Source organism: Schistocerca gregaria, chromosome 8 (assembly GCF_023897955.1).
Source record: "Schistocerca gregaria isolate iqSchGreg1 chromosome 8, iqSchGreg1.2, whole genome shotgun sequence".
Taxonomy (NCBI): domain Eukaryota; kingdom Metazoa; phylum Arthropoda; class Insecta; order Orthoptera; family Acrididae; genus Schistocerca; species Schistocerca gregaria.
Window position 1 is genome coordinate 496984800 of NC_064927.1, and position 21923 is coordinate 497006722.

General features: G+C 40.1%; 1 protein-coding gene across 2 annotated transcripts in view; it reads left to right on the plus strand.

The window, feature by feature from the left end:
• Nucleotides 1-21923, plus strand: part of LOC126284862 (UDP-glycosyltransferase UGT5-like) — an 89905-nt gene that overhangs the window by 45718 nt on the left and 22264 nt on the right. For both annotated transcript variants that reach the window (XM_049984098.1, XM_049984099.1), the window contains exons 3-4: nucleotides 14363-14943; nucleotides 19415-19637. In XM_049984098.1, the coding sequence (XP_049840055.1) occupies nucleotides 14363-14943; nucleotides 19415-19637 (804 nt within the window). The remainder of the gene's footprint in view (nucleotides 1-14362; nucleotides 14944-19414; nucleotides 19638-21923) is intronic.

Genomic DNA, 21923 nt, shown 5'->3' on the forward strand with positions numbered 1-21923 from the left:
ACAGCCATATCTTGACCAATATGTAAATCTTCAATTTGTTGTTCTAAATTTTAAGTTGTTGAATGCAGTTTGTATTGACCATGTTTTCTAATGGTTTTAATACTTCTTTAGTTACAAATTTAGTAAACATGTTAGCAAGAGGCATATTTGATTTAAATATCAACTTTTATAGTCAAGATTTGTTTATAAATATGGTTATTTTTCATTATGACTTAGACCCAGTAAATTGTTGATCCTACATATATTTTCATATTTTAGTTTCTCATCAGTATATATATATATATATATATATGTCTTCCAATTGCATCATCAGTATATTTATGCTCCAGTAACTCTGTAACGTATTTGGCTTTACCACAGATTACTCTCTTTATAATTTATAAGAAAAATGCCATTATTGTTATAAAGTATCCTGATTCATTCTGAATAAATTCAAATAAATTGACACAGTCTGAAGATGTAAGCATGTCATGAGATATGATTCTGAATTAGATATCAATGGAATTAACACTGTTTAATAAAAATAATTATATTAGTTTTTTTAATATTTAATAAAATTATGTTTTTCTCATCTTATTTCAGTATCATAATATTCGGTTACTGACTTTTGTTTAAATTATTTAATGTTTTTGTATGTTATCAAATATTTCATCCATTGAATCTTTAATTATTGCACATAGGTAAATATTTACCCACTTGAAAAAAGTCATAAATTATGTATAAAATTTCATCTGCTTTGTATTTCCAGGGTTTTCCATCTGAGACCCTGAATATCAATAATAAGTAAAGTTTAAGATATTAAGGAGGGGAGAAACTCCTTTCTGCAATTCTGTATGAACAAAATTCAAAATTTTTGCAGGGATAATTTGATTCCTCTGTAAAATATTAAAATTCTATTTGCTCTGCACCCCTGGTTTTAGTATCATTTAATTTTCAGAGAGTGGGACACCACTTGCTCAAAATATAAACTCAATTTGCCATATGTAGATTTATTATATCATTAATAAATTGCTCCTGAGTGTAATCATTTAAAATGTTAAAGCTTCTTTCATTCATTGATATAAATTTACTGATTTGGAATGGGAATTAACTCATAATATTTCTTTACAATTTGTATGTCTATCTTCAATCCTATATAACTGTTTTCATAAACTTTTCTTTGAGTGATAATAACGTAGTAAGTGAACTTGTAATCGTTGTCAAATAATTTCAAAAACGGTTGTTGTTGTTGTTATCTTCAGTCCTGTGACTGGTTTCATGCAGCTCTCCATGCTACTCTATCCTGTGCAAGCTGCTTCATCTCCCAGTACCTACTGCAACCTACATCCTTCTGAATCTGCTTAGTGTACTCATCTCTCGGTCTCCCTCTACGATTTTTACCCTCCACACTGCCCTCCAATGCTAAATTTGTGATCCCTTGATACCTCAAAACATGTCCTACCAACCGATCCCTTCTTCTAGTCAAGTTGTGCCACAAACTTCTCTTCTCCCCAATCCTATTCAATACCTCCTCATTAGTTACGTGATCTATCCACCTTATCTTCAGTATTCTTCTGTAGCACCACATTTCGAAAGCTTCTATTCTCTTCTTGTCCAAACTAGTTATCGTCCATGTTTCACTTCCACACATGGCTACACTCCAAAGAAATACTTTCAGAAACGACTTCCTGATACATAAATCTATATTCGATGTTAACAAATTTCTCTTCTTCAGAAATGCTTTCCTTGCCATTGCCAGTCTACATTTTATATCCCCTCTACTTCGATCATCATCAGTTATTTTACTTCCTAAATAGCAAAACTCCTTTACTACTTGAAGTGTCTCATTTCCTAATCTAATTCCCTCAGCATCACCCGATTTAATTTGACTACATTCCATTATCCTCGTTTTGCTTTTGTTAATGTTCATCTTATATCCTCCTTTCAAGACACTGTCCATTCCGTTCAACTGCATTTCCAAGTCCTTTGCCATTTCTGACAGAATTACAATGTCATCGGCGAACCTCAAAGTTTTTACTTCTTCTCCATGAATTTTAATACCTACTCCAAATTTTTCTTTTGTTTCCTTTACTGCTTGCTCAATATACAGATTGAATAACATCGGGGAGAGGCTACAACCCTGTCTTACTCCCTTCCCAACAACTGCTTCCCTTTCATGTCTCTCGACTCTTATAACTGCCATCTGGTTTCTGTACAAATTGTAAATAGCCTTTCGCTCCTTGTATTTTACCCCTGCCACCTTTAGAATTTGAAAAAGAGTATTCCAGTCAACATTGTCAAAAGCTTTCTCTAAGTCTACAAATGCTAGAAATGTATGTTTGCCTTTTCTTAATCTTTCTTCTAAGATAAGTCGTAAGGTCAGTATTGCCTCACGTGTTCCAACATTTCGACGGAATCCAAACTGATCCTCCCCGAGGTCTGCATCTACCAGTTTTTCCATTCGTCTGTAAAGAATTCGCGTTAGTATTTTGCAGCTGTGACTTATTAAACTGATAGTTCGGTAATTTTCACATCTGTCAGCACCTGCTTTCTTTGGGATTGGAATTATTATATTCTTCTTGAAGTCTGAGGGTATTTCGCCTGTCTCATACATCTTCCTCACCAGCTGGTAGAGTTTTATCAGGACTGGTTGTCCCAAGGCCGTCAGTAGTTCTAATGGAATGTTGTATACTCCGGGGGCCTTGTTTCGACTCAGGTCTTTCAGTGCTCTGTCAAACTCTTCACGCAGTATCGTATCTCCCATTTCGTCTTCATCTACATCCTCTTCCATTTCCATAATATTGTCCTCAAGTACATCGCCGTTGTATAAACCTTCTATATACTCCTTCCACCTTTCTGCCTTCCCTTCTTTGCTTAGAACTGGGCTGCCATCTGAGCTCTTGATATTCATACACGTGGTTCTCTTCTCTCCAAAGGTCTCTTTAATTTTCCTGTAGGCAGTATCTATCTTACCCCTAGTGAGATAAGCTTCTACATTCTTACATTTGTCCTCTAGCCATCCCTGTTTAGCCATTTTGCACTTCCTGTCGATCTCATTTTTGAGACGTTTGTATTCCTTTTTTCCTGCTTCATTTACTGCATTTTTATATTTTCTCCTTTCATCAATTAAATTCAATATTTCTTCTGTTACCCAAGGATTTCTAGCAGCCCTCGTCTTTGTACCTATTTTATCCTCTGCTGCCTTCACAACTACATCCCTCAGAGCTACCCATTCTTCTTCTACTGTATTTCTTTCCCCTATTCCTGTCAATTGTTCCCTTATGCTCTCCCTGAAACTCTGTACAACCTCTGGTTCTTTCAGTTTATCCAGGTCCCATCTCCTTAATTTCCCACATTTTTGCAGTTTCTTCAGTTTTAATCTACAGGTCAGAACCAATAGATTGTGGTCAGAGTCCACATCTGCCCCTGGAAATGTCTTACAACTTAAAACCTGGTTTCTAAATCTCTGTCTTACCATTATATAATCTATCTGATACCTTTTAGTATCTCCAGGGTTCTTCCACGTATACAACCTTCTTTTATGATTCTTAAACCAAGTGTTAGCTATGATTAACTTATGCTCTGTGCAAAATTCTACCAGACGGCTTCCTCTTTCATTTCTTAGCCCCAATCCATATCCACCTACTATGTTTCCTTCTCTCCCTTTTCCTACTGACGAATTCCAGTCACCCATTACTATTAAATTTTCGTCTCCCTTCACTATCTGAATAATTTCTTTTATTTCATCGTACATTTCTTCAATTTCTTCATCTGCAGAGCTAGTTGGCATATAAACTTGTACTACAGTAGTAGGTGTGGGCTTCGTATCTATCTTGGCCACAATAATGCGTTCACTATGCTGTTTGTAGTAGCTTACTCGCATTCCTATTTTCCTATTCATTATTAAACCTACTCCTGCATTACCCCTATTTGATTTTGTGTTTATAACCCTGTAGTCACCTGACCAGAAGTCTTATTCCTCCTGCCACCGAGCTTCACTAATTCCCACTATATCTAACTTTAACCTATCCATTTCCCTTTTTAAATTTTCTAACCTACCTGCCCGATTAAGGGATCTGACATTCCACGCTCCGATCCGTAGAACGCCAGTTTTCTTTCTCCTGATAATGACATCCTCCTGAGTAGTCCCCGCCCGGAGATCCGAATGGGGGACTATTTTACTTCCGGAATATTTTACCCAAGAGGATGCCATCGTCATTTAATCATACAGTAAAGCTGCATGTCCTCAGGAAAAATTATGGCTGTAGTTTCCCCTTGCTTTCAGCCGTTCGCAGTACCAGCACAGCAAAGCCGTTTTGGTTAATGTTGCAAGGCCAGATCAGTCAATCATCCAGACTGTTGCCCCTGCAACTACTGAAAAGGCTGCCGCCCCTCTTCAGGAACCACACGTTTGTCTGGCCTCTCAACAGATACCCCTCCGTTGTGGTTGCACCTACGGTACGGCTATCTGTATCGCTGAGGCACGCAAGCCTCCCCACCAACGGCAAGGTCCATGGTTCAGGGGGGGGTCAAAAACGGTAGTTGGTCTTAAATTTTCACTAACTGTTTGGGGAACAACATGAGGCATAACTTATTTATTTATTCATTTAGTTTGTATATTATCTATGAAGCAATATGAACTGTTTATCTTAAATTTTCTATTCATTCCCCCTATACTTATTGAATTCTTCATTTTCTATTTATACTTTCTGGTTGTTCTATGCAATAATTTTTATCATTTATCTTAACTTTATAAAAATATATTAGTTCTTTTTTAATTTGATATTCTCCATATTTTCTAATTGATGGTAAAACTTCTTCATAAACCCAATCTTGAAAATTTTCTGGTAAAGGCATTTTAGATCTCATAACTAATGAATATAGATCTTTTTCCTTGATTTTTTATTTTGTAATTATTTAGATGGTCCTGTGGTAGGACTAAGAACACTTTCAAACGATTTACAATATTTTTTTAAAAGGTCTTGAATTGCTTTCCTTTGTCCATATCCAAAACATAAGTAACTTGATTTTTGCAATACCTTGAATTATTCTTTTCATCAATAATCATAAAAACTTAATTATTATTATAAGTAAGCTTGTTAATTAGATCTGTAATTCACTCAATTCAAGAGAAAAATTTTTGTTAGATTTCTAATTTTTTACATTTAAAAATTAATGAATACAATCTCTGTTCATTAATGAAATTGATATCTGAATGTAAGTGTAGCTGGTGGCTTAGTAATCAATACAATCTTTTTAAACCTGTTTAAAATTTTCAGATTGGGAATTTTTCCTGTCTCGTATTACATATGGAAAAGTTAAACTGTCATTTGTAATTAATGCATTTCTTTGTTCAAAGACTGGATAAATTTTTAAGAGGAAAATGATACTTTCTTGAATTTTAATATTTTTACTAATCTAATAAAAATTGTTTCTACTAAGTGGCGAGCTTCAATATTTTGAAAGTCAATGAACTGAAACCTAGAGCAAAAGAATTATGCCTTAAAGGATATTTTAAAATTAGGAAACAATAATTTGTTGATCAGCTCCTTCGGATTAGTTCATCTTCAGTACATAATCTCATTAATAATCATAATCTTAATGAAGAAATGAATAATAACATTAGCTAGCCAAGCATGAGCATTTGCCATTTCAATGAAGTGGATGAATTAAAAACAATAATGTGACTTGTATCTAACAAATGAAACATATGGTGAAATAGTGTTGATTATATTAAAAAGAAAAATCCAATTAGTGAATTTGAATAGAATGAATTAATGTCGATATTTTATGATATGACCAGAACATTTATAGGAGAATTTCAAGATAAACTGAATTGGAATCATATATCAAGGTGTCACAAATTATCTGAAGATTTTATTAGAGAATTTCAAGATAAATTAGATTCAGAAAATACATCAGGTTAACAAATACTGTCTGAAGATATATTTAATGGAATTTAAAGATAAAGTTAGTTGGGAAATAATTTTAAAATATCAGGAACTATCTGAATCTTTTATACAATAAATAATTAAACGTTATGAAATACTGATGGAACAATCTAAAAAATATGAATGTCCTACATCCTTACATAATGAAGATCATCAATTCATAAAAACTATGTAGCAGGACTACTGTTTGGGATAGGAAATGTCAGTTTTAGTGGAATATTTTGGAGTGCACAAGTTACAGCCCAGCATGGGCCTGCTGACAGTAAGTTATGCTACCAGTGGTTGCAGTGTAGAATGGAGGTCATAGGGCCGTAGACCCACTGAAAAGAGTAAATGCAGAGGCTGACTGGCCTACCTAGGTGTTAAGAGTACGTGACTCAGAGCAGTGCTTTAGCAAACCAGAGGTGCACAGCCCTGTATAAATAAGTGTGGGTTTCTAATGAGATTCATTTACGTGTGGCAACTATCCTGGATAGCAGGGTATGTCACACCACCAGCTACATGCTGCAGTAGATGGGGCGCCAGCATTCCAGTCCATGGCAGTTCACTGATCGACCCTCTGAGGCCGACACGGGGTCGGTAGCCAGTCAGTCAGTGGAGGGCCACTGTTCGGCTCGCTACTGCGGGCAGTCGTCTTGGCTCCCAACACACGCTGGAGACATCTTGGGGCGAGGGCTGCAGATTCGGACGCCGGATTGTGGGCACTTGTGGTTGCCGCGATCTCAGCCACGCCGGTAACGTCACAGCTGGCAACCTGCAGCTCACACCATGTGGCGCTGAGTCAGCAGGGACGCCAGTCGCTGAGTCGACTGCCGGCACCGTGACAACACCACAACTCTGCTGGTGTACAAGTCTGATACACAGCAGCGTGTTGCACTGGGTAGCTGGGGTGCTGGCCTCTGCATTGCGGGACCCTGTGACGCAGACCGGGGTGAACGGGGCACTGTAGTGGAAACAAATAAATCATTTGGAAAGCTTGGTCGAGTCTTAATACAGTTCTTTCTACCTCTGTCCACTTCATTTGGTGTCAGAACAGCGGATTTCATCTGCCCAGTACGACGTTCGAGCCCACCGCCTGCATTACAGTCATAAGATGTGGTGAATTTTGACCAGTTTTCTTTTGAGTGTTGGACTTTTTCTTTCTTGTTTGTGTTTTGAGTATGGCCTAACAGGAGCCACATTTTAGATGTTTTGTGTAGGTACATTAATTTTTTTGTCAGAGTGAGTGTTAGTCTACTTGGGGCAGTAAGATTTATTATTTATTTCGTTCCATTTAATTACTTTTTTATTGCTTTGAGTATGATGTTACCAAGTATGATGGTACTGAGATGTAGGGAGTGATGTTATTCTTTTACTTAAATGTGTTATTTCGGCATTAACTGGGAACAAAAGCAACACAATGGCAGAGTGAGGGATTCGAGGTGTGTCGGAACCAGAAGTGGTACGGATGTTGTTGGAAAAAGTAGCAAAATTGACAGCAGACAATACACAGTTGAGAAATCAATTAACATGTAGAAGTGAGCGGGAAACCGCATCCGTTCGGTTGTTGTTGCCTAGGGTGCAGGAGATTGATCCAGCTGCTGAGAGTTTATTCCATTTTCTGGCAAGGAATCGTAGGATGTGCGTCCCTTTGTGAGGGACTTGGAGATTTCAGCGGTGATGAATGGTTGGTCTGATGAGCAGTTGTTACATATAGCCAAGATTAGATTGACGGGTGAAGCGAAAACGTATTTAAGGTGTTCTGATGCCTAAAGGAAGGTGGGACAGCCTAATCAGTTAAAGGAAGGGCTTTTACAAAGGTACAAACAACAGAATAGCGCTCAGTACCATAGAGAGGGTGAAGTACAATGTGAAAGAGACAGGGTGAGACGATGGAGAAATTTGCGGACAGGATGAGGGAAATTACTGAATATACTTACCAGTTGGGTCAGAGTGATGGAGGGAATAGTGTTCAGTTTAGGAGGCCGGACAAAGGGCACTTGATGTATTTTTGAGAAGGTTACCGGCGCATATGTCACGGAAAGTGCGTAAAGGGAATCTGGAAGAATTGTATTCGGCCATTCAGCTGGCAATTCAGTGTGAGGAAATAGATGTGGCAACAGGGGTACACGAGAGGCACACAGTGTTTACAGTGGGTGTGAAATATTTTAAGTGTGGTCGTATAGCACATGTGCAAAGGCAATGTACCCAATCACCAATGAATAGAGGAAGTGGTTGAAATCGGCAGCGGGAGGGGGGGGGGGCGGGGCGGGGGGGGGGGGGGGAGGGATGGCAAAGTGGAGATAGGAGTGAGTGGACAAACGTTAAACGGCAGAGGGGGCCCAAGACCCACCTAATGGAGCTCGCATTTAATTTCAATACTAGGAATACATATGCAGAAGTGGAATGTTGAATGGTAGGATCTGTAGGAACTAAAAAGTTTAAGATTTTGTTGGACACAGGGGCGCAAGTGTCAGTGGCTACTAGGAATATAATGGGACGAAGGAAGCTAGACCCACCACGTTATAGGTTGCGTGGAGTGGGGGATAAGGAGGTCATGACGTTGCTGTCGGTGACAGTTGACTTTCGAATAGAGAAAGTCCGATTTAATGCATGCATGGTGGTAGTACCATGGGTGAGCGAGGGCTACGACTTGATCCTATGAGTAGATTTCTCGCATCATCATGATGCCAAAATTGACCATGGACAACGAATTGTGGAAGTTGATGGAATGTTACTTCAGCTAGGAGAAACTGTTGTGAATGCAGAGCTGTCGCGAGGGGTGTTCAGCGTAATGAACAAACTAATTGAAACGCGTACCTTAGCATTAAGGTTTAATCCGCATGAGTGTGTGTCTAGTGGCACCAGGAAGTCACTTTGGTTAAGTGTGGAGTCAAATCTAACTGTGGGTACAGTATTTGTTATTGAACCATTGGAGGATAATGAAGTTTTCGGTTCACTGGGTTGTTTTGTGAAACGTAGTGTTGTACGTGTACAGGAGTGGAACGAAGGGCGAGTAGTTCCCATGAACGCGTATAATTTTAGCGCTGTAGACGCGAATTTGAGGGAAGCAGTTTTCGTAGCAAATTTGGCAGATGACGAAGAATGGTGTTAGAGAGGTCGGCGAAGCGATCAACCACTAACTGCCGATAGAACTGCATTCTGTAACAAAATTAAGCATTTGAAAGGAGGTGAAAAAATGCATATGGAAGAATTATCGTGGGAATTTAAGGATTTGTTTCTTCTACAAGCGCCGTTACCAGTAACTCCATTACTTCAACATAGGATACCAACAGGGAATGAAGCACCGGTTTACCGTAAACCATACAGAATACTGAGGTATTTGCAGCCGACTGTGGAGAATTTCATTGATCAGTAGCTTTGCTGGGGAGCGGGAATTGTCGTTGTGCCTAAAAATGTGAATAGAACTAAGAAATACGGGTTATGTTGTGACTATCGATACCTCAATAAGACAGTAACGGACGCATACCCTATTCCAAATATATCAGAGACTTTGGATGACTTAGAAGAGTGCCAGTACTTTTCTACGATGGATATGACAAGTGGTTATCATCAATCAGAGGTGGCTCCAGAGGATCGTCCAAAAACTGCATTCTCTGCTCCTGGAGGCCATTCCCAGTACATCAGAATGCCATACGGTTTGAAAACGCTCCAGCAACTTTTCAGAGGTCGCTAGACAATGTGTTAAGGGGTTTGAAACCACGGCAGTGTCTTGTCTATTTTGATGACATTATAGTGTTTTCAAGTAGTATGGAGCAGCATAGACAGGGGTTAAGGGAATCTTTATGAGGTTAAGAGCAGCTCGTTTGATGTTGAGCCTGGAGAAGTGTCATTTTGCATTAGAAGTAGTAAAATGTTTGGGTCATATTAGCAGTAAGGACGGAGTGCGAACAGATCAGAGGGTGGTACAGGCTGTAAGGGATTTTCGGGAACCGAAAACAGTTAAGGAAGTGCAGTCATTCATCGGAATTTGCAATTTCTATCGAAAGTTCGTGAAGGGTTTTGCCGATTTACCACAGCCGCTGACGCGATTGTAACGGAAGGGTGTGAAATTTGAGTGGACAGAAGAGTGTCAGAAAGCGTTTGACAAACTGAAAGAAGTGTTAACATCAATTCCGGGTCTTGTGTTTCCACATTTTGAAAAGGAGTTTATAGTAGCATGCGATGCATCGAATCAAGCATTAGGGTCTGTTCTTAGTCAAGAAGTTGATGCGAAAGAACATCCTGTAGACTATGCGTCTAGGTAGTTGAATGCAGCAGAGAAGAATTACTCAGCGACTGAGAGGGAGATGCTTAGTGTAATCTATGGAATGACATATTTTAGATGTTATTTATATGGGAGAAGATTTCGGGTAGTGACAAATCATGCTGCATTGAAGTGGTTGTTGCGGTTGAAGGATCCGTCCACTAGACTCGCTGGATGGGCTGTGAGGTTTAGTGAGTTCAACTACGAGGTGGTGCACAAGCCTGGGAAGAAGCACGGTAATGCGGATGCACTAAGTAGGAAGGTGGCAAAAGTAGAAGTCATAGGTTATGACCTAGCGGTATGGCAAGAATTACAGGACGCAGACAACGATTGTTAACTGTATCGGACACAGGCACAATTTAATATGTACGGTGGTCTTCTGTGCAGGGAAACAAAATCAGGGCCAAGGGTAGTATTGCCAGCGAATTTGAGGGATGACGTTTTAAAGGAAGTACATGATTACGTGTTGTCTGGTCATGGAGGGTATTACGCGTCAAACAGAAGAGTGGCGGAGAGGTACTGGTTGGGAGGTAGGAAAGCAGATGTGGATCAGTATGTCAAGATGCACACCATGTGTGCAGAGAGCAGAGTTGAGCTGGAAACAGCCGGCCAGAGTGGCCGAGCGGTTCTAGGCGCTTCAGTCTGAAACCGCGCGACCGCTATGGTTGCATGTTCGAATCCTGCCTCGAGCATGTATGTGTGTGATGTCCTTAGGTTAGTTAGGTTTAAGTAGTTCTAAGTTCTAGTGGACTGATGACCTCAGCAGTTAAGTCCCACAGTGCTCAGAGACATTTGAACCATTTTCTTGAGCTGGAAACAGATACAGCTACAGCGATTGCCGGAAGTGACATGACCATTTTCTTTGTTGGGTATCGATGTATTAGGACTTTTCAGGCGAACAACATGGGGGTACGGATTCGTTCTGACAATAATAGACCATTTTTCGAGGTATGTGGAGATGGTAGCTATGCCAAATGAACAGGCAGCAATGGTCGCGCAAGCGATAGTAAACAACTGGGTTTTGAAGTTTGGTGGACCAGAGACAATAATTACAGACCAAGGCTCCAACTGCATGTATGTTTTGATGAAGGAACTGTGTAAATTGTTGAACGTAAAGAAGTTGAGGACTAGCGCGTTGCATCCACAAGCCTACGGAAGGACAGAATGGGTACACAGAACAATCAGGAAGATGCTGAGCTTTTATGTGGATTCTCATCACTGTTAGTGAGACGGGTATTTGAAGCATATTTTATGTGCATACAATGCAAAAGTCCATACAAATACCGATTTGTCTCCATATGAGGTAATGTAGGGGTGAATAATGCTGTCACCATTTGATTTGGTGAAGCTACAAAAAGGAAGGACCGGTGAATCTGGACGTCAGTTTGCAAGGAAAATTCGGGATGTTTGGAAATGAGTACAAAAGGCAAATACAAAGGCTTTGGAAAGGCAGTAAGACGCAGTAAAGCAGAAAGGAAGTTTACCGCAGTGTGGAGTGGGGCAATGGGTAATGTTGTCCAGTCCCTATACGCAAAAAGGGGAAATGAAGAAGTTCCTCACGAGGTATCAAGGGCCATACCAAGTTGTTGAAACCACATCCCCCGTTAATGTTAAGCATCAGCTGCCAGCTAGAACAACGATAGTACACATTCTGTGGTTACGGCCATTTCAGAGAAGCCTGGATGTGGTTCCACACGTGTCACAGGAAGGAACGACGAAGAAAGAGAGAGTGAAGAGAGGTGCTAAGTATAGAGAAAACCAGGAAGATAGAGTACACAATGGAGTACCGTATGCTCTGCGATCTAGAAAGTAGTAAAGTATTTGTAGTTTTTTTTTATTTTCGTGTTATGTATCATTGAGTTTGCATAGAGCAATTAGGCGCTGTATTTTAGAAAAATATGTAAAAATCTGCCAACCGGTTTCATAGGTTTTCTATATACTTTGACCAGGTTTCGTCACCTCTAAGGGTGACTTCATCAGAAGGCGAGGTAATTACCTACCTGTAAAATGAATGTCAGAGTAATATCTAATAAAAGTTTACATTAGTGTAAACGAGTGTGATACAAACAGTACTTACGTGAAGAACATATCATCAAAGATGTACAGTGATTTAAGAGCTGAGTTGTTCAAGTCATACATTAAAATATAAGATATAATGTTATTCAAAAGGTCAAACATTAAAACATAAGTAACACCAGTGTTGTGTGAGGAGACTGACTGTGTGGCAACTAGTCACGTTGCCAAGTAAATGTAATGTAGGGTGCGCCACTGCTTTAGAAACCAAAATTAGTTATGTAGTTCATCATAGAAATTTTAAACAGTATCTGTCTCTAGGAATGAAGTTAACAAAAATACATAGGGTTTTAAAATGTCAGCACTTGGATTGGTTGAGGAAGTACATAGATTTAAATACAGGAATGAGAACTAGAGCCAAAAATGAATCTGGAAAAGAGTTTATAAACTATGAATAATACATTCTTTGGCAAGACAATGGAATGTATTAGAAATAATATCTAGATAAAATTAATTTCAACTGGAGAAAAATGTGATAAATTATTAGCAAAGCCAAACTTTAAAGCAAGAACTATATTTAATGAAAATTTTCCTGCTATTCATGTGGACAGGACAAAATTCCAATTTAAAAAACGGATCTATGTCAGTAGGAACGTACTTGATTTATCTAGAGAACTGATATATGATTTTGACTGTAGACTAATGAAACTGAAATATGTAAAAAATATTGAATTGTGTTATCAAGATATAGACAATTATATCAATAGCATACAAACTGAAGATTTTTATGAAGGTATGAAATCGATGATTGATATATTTGACACTAGTGATTGTCCTGAAAATAATATTTACGGTATTCCACAGATAACAACAAAGTTGAATGAAAAAAGGAAAATGAATGCAATGGAAAAATAATGGAAGAAATTTATTGTTTAAGAGCAAAAAAGTACACTTATAAGGTTGGTTATAAAATAGACACAAAATCTAAAGGAGTTACAGAATATATTGTCAAAAATAGAAGAAGCTTAGAAGATTAAAAATATTATTTGTTTAACAATAGAGAACAGTTTATGAGAATTAATATGATTTGAAGTGAAAAGCACCAAATATACACAGTTAAAATAAACATGAAATCATTCATCCGTCATGAAGGCAAAAGATACATTTTGGAAAATAAAATAGACACATTGTCACATGGAAATTACGAAGCCACTGCTAGAGCAGACTGTGGACTGTGTCCAATCTGAGGCTTAAGTCGCTTTACAAATTGCAAAAATATCTAATAAAAATTTATCTATACAAATCGAGACTCTAATCAAGAAACTCCACGACATAAGTGTCTTGAAAGAGATCAAAATCGGAGTTAGAGACAAATGTTGTATATAATGTTATTGGATGTGAATATTTATGTACTAGATATGGAGAAGATTATTTTACCATATAGATATTCTGAATTAATTACTGTTTGGAATTTTCGATTAACTGAAAAGGAACACATGAAACTGAAATATAAAGAAGCAAAGGAAAATAAAAATTGAAATAAGGATAGAATTTTGGATTTTTTGATACTGAATCTATTTACTTATTTTTTTGCATTCACCCTTAATTCATTTGATTTATTTTGTTATGTTCATATTTATAAAATAATATTTAATTTTGTTTTCTTACATTCACCTTTTATATGGAAAAAATAATTCAGAAAATTCGTGAATGTGATACAAAAAATATTTATTATTATTAATTTTTCTAAGTAATTTAAATGAAATTGAGTTAGACATGAAAAGTGGATTATAGTAGATATAAAGTGTAGGGTCTAGGTAAGTTTTCGTTTTATAGTGAAGGAGCGAGTGAAAGGAGTGAGTAAGGTAGAAAATCGAAACTGCACTATAACCTACACTTTTTATCTACGTATAATGAAGCAATGACAGCAAAAGCGTTAGAACATAACTTGCAATATTTGTTAAAGAACAACCATCATTGTGTCTTTCAGAAGTGGCAGTGGACCATATGCAACTCATTCAGTGGTTAGAATACAGAAGATAAGAAAGTTTGAATTTGTCAATTTCTGAAATAAAGATTTTAGAAAATGAGTGCCAGACTTTGCTGAACATCCCTCACGTGTTTTAGAGTGTATCAGTTTTTCCTGGATTGATTGGTGGTTTCTATCTTGCAGGTGACTTCAACTTCTTCGAAATACTACCGTCAGGTTTTCTTGGAACGTTGAAGATATTTTGTGACTATGGATATGCAATGTGTCACTCGCTTCTGGGGGACGAAAACGTACGAAATCTGTACAGATCTGGAAAGAAGTTCGACGTCGTCGTGCTGGAACCCTTCTTCACCGAGTGCCTGCTGGTGCTCGCGCACAAGTTCAGAGCGCCCATGGTCGTGCTGTCCACCTTCGCAGGGACTGACTGGATGGCCGACATGGTGGGCAACCCCACCCCGTATGCCTACGTTCCCAATATTTTCCTCGAACTTACAACACACATGAATTTCCTTGAACGGGTACAGAACACCTTGGCTGGTGTAATTGCAAGTATTGTTCGGCAATTATACTATCTGCCAAGGCTTGACGCCATTGCACAAACGTACCTGAACGACACGGAATTGCCGAAGTTATCAGAGATCGAAAAGAAAGTATCTTTTTCATTAATTAATTACCACTTCACACATGGATGTCCAAGACCACTGGTGCCAAACATGGTGGAAGTTGGAGGTTTGCACATAAAATCGCCCAAGGCTCTTCCCGAGGTAAGTTATCATGAACGACAGATACCACTTTGCTGCAATTGGAAGTCGTTGTCTAAACAAACTTCTTGCCTAGTGTCAACACTCTAGTAACCATAGAATATAGACAGTTTAAACCAGTTATTTCTGTTGACTTAGCCCAGCATTTAATGCTCTTTCCCCAGCCTCTTCTGTTCTCTTCAAAACTCCTTTATTGCTTCACTTAATACTTTCGTCTCATTCTGCAATCACATTGCTTTAGGTCGAATTAAAAGTCACTCCTTTTTTATGTCAGTTCATTCTTGATGCTCCAGTTTGTTATGGAGCTCACACCATGTGAACGAAGCTTGCCATCGCCACAGAGACTGCCCCGTACGTGGCCTCAAGTTATCACTAGGTGGTGTCGCAGTGCAGACGGAATACGACACCAGAGAAATGACTCTTAACGTGTGAACGAAGACAAGTGAGTGAGTTCAAAAAGAGTACCAACGTTTGCCACCTATCGTAATATCTCAGAAACTCTGAAGAAGGTACTTGTGCGACATTCATAAAGTTTTAAAACAGCCATCGCAGATCAGTGACAAGGAAAGCGCTGACAATAAACACCAAAATCCAAAGCGACTCTGTAAACCAGGTGTCAGCCATTTCAACCAGCTCCGCATCTTGCACAGGGTTTTGGTTCCAGTCCAAGTGCAGGACACAGTGGCACAGTGTTTGTTCCAGAAGTTTAGGGCTCGGTTTTTTCTTCGAGCTCATGAGACTGTTGGAATTGGTTGATCGCTTAAGAACCAGAGAAGCTTGAGAAAATTATTTAAACCATAGCATGTTCTGCACACAATGGTGAGTTTGTCCCCATATCAGCTCAGTAATATTGCCAGCTACAAAGCAAGCACAACTGAATGATTTTCTTGATGCGCTGCCCATTGCAGTGCTTGCTACACGGCACATCCGCTAGTAAACAAATCCGGCACCATTTTTTTACCATACTGCTAGAAGAAGAAAAGATATTACGACGTCTTTGAATCAACACTGGGCGACGAATATACCCAGACAGTGAAAAGAAACACCACCGAAGAAAGTCTTCCAAGCCATTAAGTGTCTGGAAGCTTTTCAACGAAGGTATTGGAAACTTTTGGTCAATTATTAGCCCTACTTCTTCTCAGCCAATATCGAAGGCCAAATTACACTACTGGCCATTAAAATTGCTACACCACGAAGATGACGTGCTACAGACGCGAAACTTAACCGACAGGAAGAAGATGCTGTGATATGCAAATGATTAGCTTTCCAGAGCATTCACAAAAGGTTGGCGCCGGTGGCGAAACCTACAGCATGCTGACACGAGGAAAGTTTCCAACCGATTTCTCATACACAAGCAGCAGTTGACCGGCGTTGCTTGGAGAAACGTTGTTGTGATGCCTCGTGTAAGGAGGAGAAATGCGTGCCATCGCGTTTCCGACTTTGATAAAGGTCGGATTGTAGCCTATCGCGATTGTGGTTTATCGCATCACGACATTGCTGCTCGCGTTGGTCGAGATACAATGACTGTTAGCAGAATATGGAATTGGTGGCTCCAGGAGGGTAATACGGACCGCCGTGCTGTATCCCAACGGCCTCGTATCACTAGCACTCGAGATGACAGGCATGTTATCCGCATGGCTGTAACGGATCGTGCAGCCACGTCTCGATCCCTGACTCAACAGATGGGAACGTTTGCAAGACAACAACCATCTGCACGAACAGTTCGACGACGTTTACAGCAGCACGGACTATCAGCTCGGAGACCATGGCTGCGGTTACCCTTGACGCTGTATCGCAGACAGGAACGCCTGCGATGGTCTACTCGACGACGAACCTGGGTGCACGAATGGCATAACATCATTTCTTCGAATGAATCCAGTTACTGTTTACAGCATCACGATGGTCGCATCAGTGTTTGGCGACATCGCGGTGAACGCACATTGGAAGCGTGTATTGGTCATCGCGATACTGGCGTATCACCCGGCATGATGGTGCCATTGGTTACACGTCTCGGTCATCTCTTGTTCGTACTCACGGCACTTTGAACAGTGGACGTTACATTTCAGATGTGTTACGACCCGTGGCTCTACCCTTCATTCGATCCCTGCGAAACCCTACATTTCAGCAGGATAATGCACGACCGCATGTTGCAGGTTCTGTACGGGCCTTTCTGGATACGGAAAATGTTCGACTGCTGCCCTGGCCAGCACACTCACAAGATCTCTAACCAATTGAAAACGTCTCGCCAATGGTGGCCGAGCAACTGGCTCGTCACAATACGCCAGTCACTACTCTTGATGAACAGTGGTATCGTGTTGAAGCTGCATAAGCAGTTGTACCTACACACGCCATCTAAGCTTTGTTTGACTGATAGCCCAGGCGTATCAAGACCGTTATTACGGCCAGAAGTGGTTGTTCTGGGTACTGATTTCTCAGGATCTATGCACCCAAACTGCTTGAAAATGTAATAACATGTCAGTTCTAGTATAATATATTTGTCCAATGAATATCCGTTTATCATCTGCATTTCATGTTAGTGTGACAATTTTAATGGCCAGTAGTGTAGTACACCAATACTCTAGTGTCTCCATGTCTGTGGGATGCATAGATTATAATTTCAACTTTATGCGGATTTATTTTCAGTACAAAAAAGTATTTCCTATCGTAGAAGAACTATGTGTGTGTGGAGGCTATTGACGTTGTTGAGACTTTACGTGTGAATACTGCAAGTCTGGGAGACGTGGGCACGCAGCGTCCTTCCATGTCCCTGCACAGGTCCGATCTACCGGTACATATTTGGTTTGGGCCGCGTTGCGCAAACAGAACGTTGACAACAGTACTGTTTAGCTGTGTTTTTCCCTAATTAACCTTTTTAACGCAGTCGAGGGGAGTAGAACCTCCTTGGTTGTTTGCAGTTGCTGCCAGGGAACAGAGAAAAATGTCTGAGTGCGACTGTGTTGTGACAAACTAGCAACATGGTGTGATTTCTTTAAATAAGTGTATGTTGCAGCAAAAACAGGATTAAATGGTTCAGTTGGCGAGAAATCTCATCCCACAAAACTTGAAACAACACAAAAATTCAATTATAATTAAGCTTATACATATCGCAGTGGAATATGTTTGGGTCCTTTCTTCTCCTTGCGTTTCGAGTTATTACCTAACCACTAACTTGTCAATTTGTTCCAATCTCTTCTCATCTGTTCTTAGGTCTTCTATATTTGATGAGAAGTGTTTCAAGGGTAATTGTAATAGTATCACTGGGGCATTAATCTTGGTTTCCACTTTCTCACAACAATCTGTGTTCAGCTGTACATTTGGTATCATATATCTTATAGTGTAATTTGTCCGGATCATTTGACTGTACACATATGAGATCTGTATCCTCTACAATTCTTCTGGAGGTCAGTTACACATATTTCATTGATTGAGGTGGGTATGAGTATGTATTACACAATACAATCATATTTTTCTCCTTAGGAACTAAATACAATCAGACTGTGGCAGTTAAGTGTGTGTATAAACTCCTATGGAATAAATTATTTTCTTAATACAGTTATTAGGTAAGAACTTACAATAACCTACCTTACGGTTGTCTTGGTAAGCCGAGCGGTTCTAGCCGCTACAGTCTGGAACCGCGAGACCGCTACGGTCGCATGTTCGAATTCTCCCTCGGGCATGGATGTGTGTGATGTCCTTTGGTTAGTTAGGTTTAAGTAGTTCTAAGTTCTAGGGGACTGATGACCTTAGAAGTTAAGTCCCATAGTGCTCAGAGCCATTTTTTTGTCTTGCTAACACACCGAAATTAACACAAAAGTATGCTCAAATATTTTTTCCCTTTTGACCCTTTCTTTACAGTCTAGTTGGTCAGTTAATACAATTGCATATAAACTCCTAGAGCTATGTACCTATAAATAATCTTTCTCTGGATGTATGTATACGTACTGTTTCTTGCCCACTGTCACTTTGCCTGGTCGAGATAACATTTTATACCTATGTAACACCCTACTCTCAGTTAATGGAATATTAGATACGAAGGCTAACACACAACTGGTTACAGGTACATGTAGTAGTATTACTTTCAGTGGTATGTACGCATCTTCTTTCTTTAGAGTTATTGAAATGTTACATCTGTTAATTCAGTTTAGATTAGCCTTAAGTATTTTGCAAACTGTATTGTACTTACTATGTGTGGTGCAAGAATTCCTTCCTGTGAGTGAAGTTATGCATTCCCTATTTGTTCATATTCTATAATTAATTCGCTAAATAACGTTTGTTACTGTAGGAGTTGTTCATTGATCGTGATGAAAGCTGCAATTCCCTTCAGACCCAGGGCTATAGGTATCAAAGAGTTTGTGACGAAGTGTTCCAGTTTCGCTATTTCGCTAGAGAGCAGCTGGTGATCTGTGACAATCGCATCCACCGTTTGCGCAACACAGAGGTGACCTACTGAGAGGATAATCCCCGGACGTTGCAGGACATCCAGCGGTTTCTGGACGGCGCGCAAGCCGGCGCCGTGTACTTCAGCATGGGCACCAACGTGAAGAGCAAAGACTGGCCCGAGGAAAAGCGGCAGGCCTTCCTGAGGGTGTTCTCCAGGCTGGAGCAGCGCGTGCTCTGGAAGTGGGAGGCAGACTCCCTGCCTGGACAGCCCCCGAACGTCAAGATAGGCAAGTGGCTGCCGCAGTCGGACATCCTCGGTGAGTGATGTGTAATCTGCCCCGGCAGCAGTGCACTGCGTCGTCTGAAGTTACCAGGTAGACGGGAGGGGGCTTCTACTCTGCAGCGGAGCACGTGACGATTTGAAACTCTGTGGTAGGCTTGGAGTCCAGCGCAACCAGGAACTACCTTCTAAACCTGTACTCGGCTTGAGTCTGCCAGGAAGTTTCAGTCTAGCGCACACTCCACTGTAGAGTACTAATTTATTCTACAAACGATCCCCTGAGTTCTAGTTAAGCCGTTTCTCTGCAGTATCACAAAGGTTCAGATATGTGTGAAATCTGCTAAGGTCACCAGTCCCTAAGCTTAGACACTACTTAACCTAAATTATCTTAAGGACAAACACACACACACCAATGCACGAGGGAGGACTCGAACCTCCGCCGGGACCAGCCGCACAGTCCATCATCTGCAGTATCGTTTCTTCAAGCAGTGCAACACCCGCATGCCAGAGAACGTGTGTGGGATGTGGAAAGTTGGAGATGAGATACTGGCAGAACTAATGGCTATGAGGGCAGGGCAGCGGTCATGCTTGGCTAGCTCTCAAGGAAGAGCCCCTGTCCGTGAAAGGCAAAAGTTTCGAATTCGAGTCCCAGTTTGGCACACAGTTTTAATCTGCCAGAAAGTTGTACTTAACGAAACGCTCATCCGATTGTGCAGTATCAGTAATTTTGAATGTGTCAGCGCGGTCTCAAGCCGGCGACCTTAGTAAAAGTATGGAAAGCGGTTAAGCAGAAGGGTAGTGCAATATAACAAATCAGGAAATAATTATGGCATGATATGAAAACTTATACATAGCGAAAGTACAGGGGAAAAAATCGTGGATGCCACAGGAAATACTCCAGTTCATGGATGAAGAGGGAGATAACGTTAACCGATTTCTCTGTCAGTGCTTGACAGTTGTGTAATACCTAAACAATTATCTCCCAGCATCATACCTTTTTTTCCGTTATTACTTTGTATGGATGTTTTCTTTTCCTCATTAGTAATAAGAAATTTGTACAGTGCCGCAGAAGATGGCAAAGATAGGCTTTTAAAACTGTCTTTATAACAGAAGAGCAATGTCTGGAGATTACTCAGTTTTTTTAACATTTGTTTGTCTCGGTTGACAGAACTAATGTTTCAGATCTCACACAAAAAGGACGTATAATTTTTACTCGTGCATCAACAATGTAGTAAATACTATATGTCCATAAAAATGATATATATATATACATACGTAAACCACATCAAATACTGACGAATCGATTCCACAGATTCACAATATACATAAATGATCTGGTGGATGACATCGGAAGTTCACTGAGGCTTTTTGCAGATGATGCTGTGGTGTATCGAGAAGTTGCAACAATGGAAAATTGTACTGAAATGCAGGAGGATCTGCAGCGCATTGACGCATGGTGCACGGAATGGCAATTGAATCTCAATGTAGACAAGTGTAATGTGCTGCGAATACATAGAAAGATAGGTCCCTTACCATTTACCTACAAAATAGCAGGTCAGCAACTGGAAGCAGTTAATTCCATAAATTATCTGGGAGTACGCATTAGGAGTGATTTAGAATTGAATGATCATATAAAGTTGATCGTCGGGTAAAGCAGATGCCAGACTGAGATTCATTGGGAGAATCCTAAGGAAATGCAATCCGAAAACAAAGGAAGTAGGTTACAGTACGCTTGTTCGCCCACTGCTTGAATACTGCTCAGCAGTGTGGGATCCGCACCAGATGGGGTTGATAGAAGATATAGAGAAGATCCAACGGAGAGCAGCGCGCTTCGTTACAGGATCATTTAGTAATCGCGAAAGCGTTACGGAGATGATAAACTCCAGTGGAAGACTCTGCAGGAGAGACCCTCAGTAGCTCGGTACGGGCTTTTGTTAAAGTTTCGAGAACATACCTTCAGCGAAGAGTCAAGCAGTATAATGCTCCATCCTACGTATATCTCGCGAAGAGACCATGAGGATAAAATCAGAGAGATTAGAGCCCACACAGAAGCATACCGAAATCGTTCTTTCCACGAACAATACGAGACTGGAATAGAAGGGAGAACCGATAGAGGTACTCAGGGTACCCTCCGCCACACACCGTCAGGTGGCTTGCGGAGTATGGATGTAGATGTAGATGTAGACCGCACGTGAGGAGAGGGCTCTAGTGTAATTGGTTAATGCAAACCATACAAAAATGCACGAAAGTATGTTTTTTAACACAAACCTAGTTTTTTTAAATGGAACCACGTTAGGTTTGCTATCACATCTGAACATAAAAA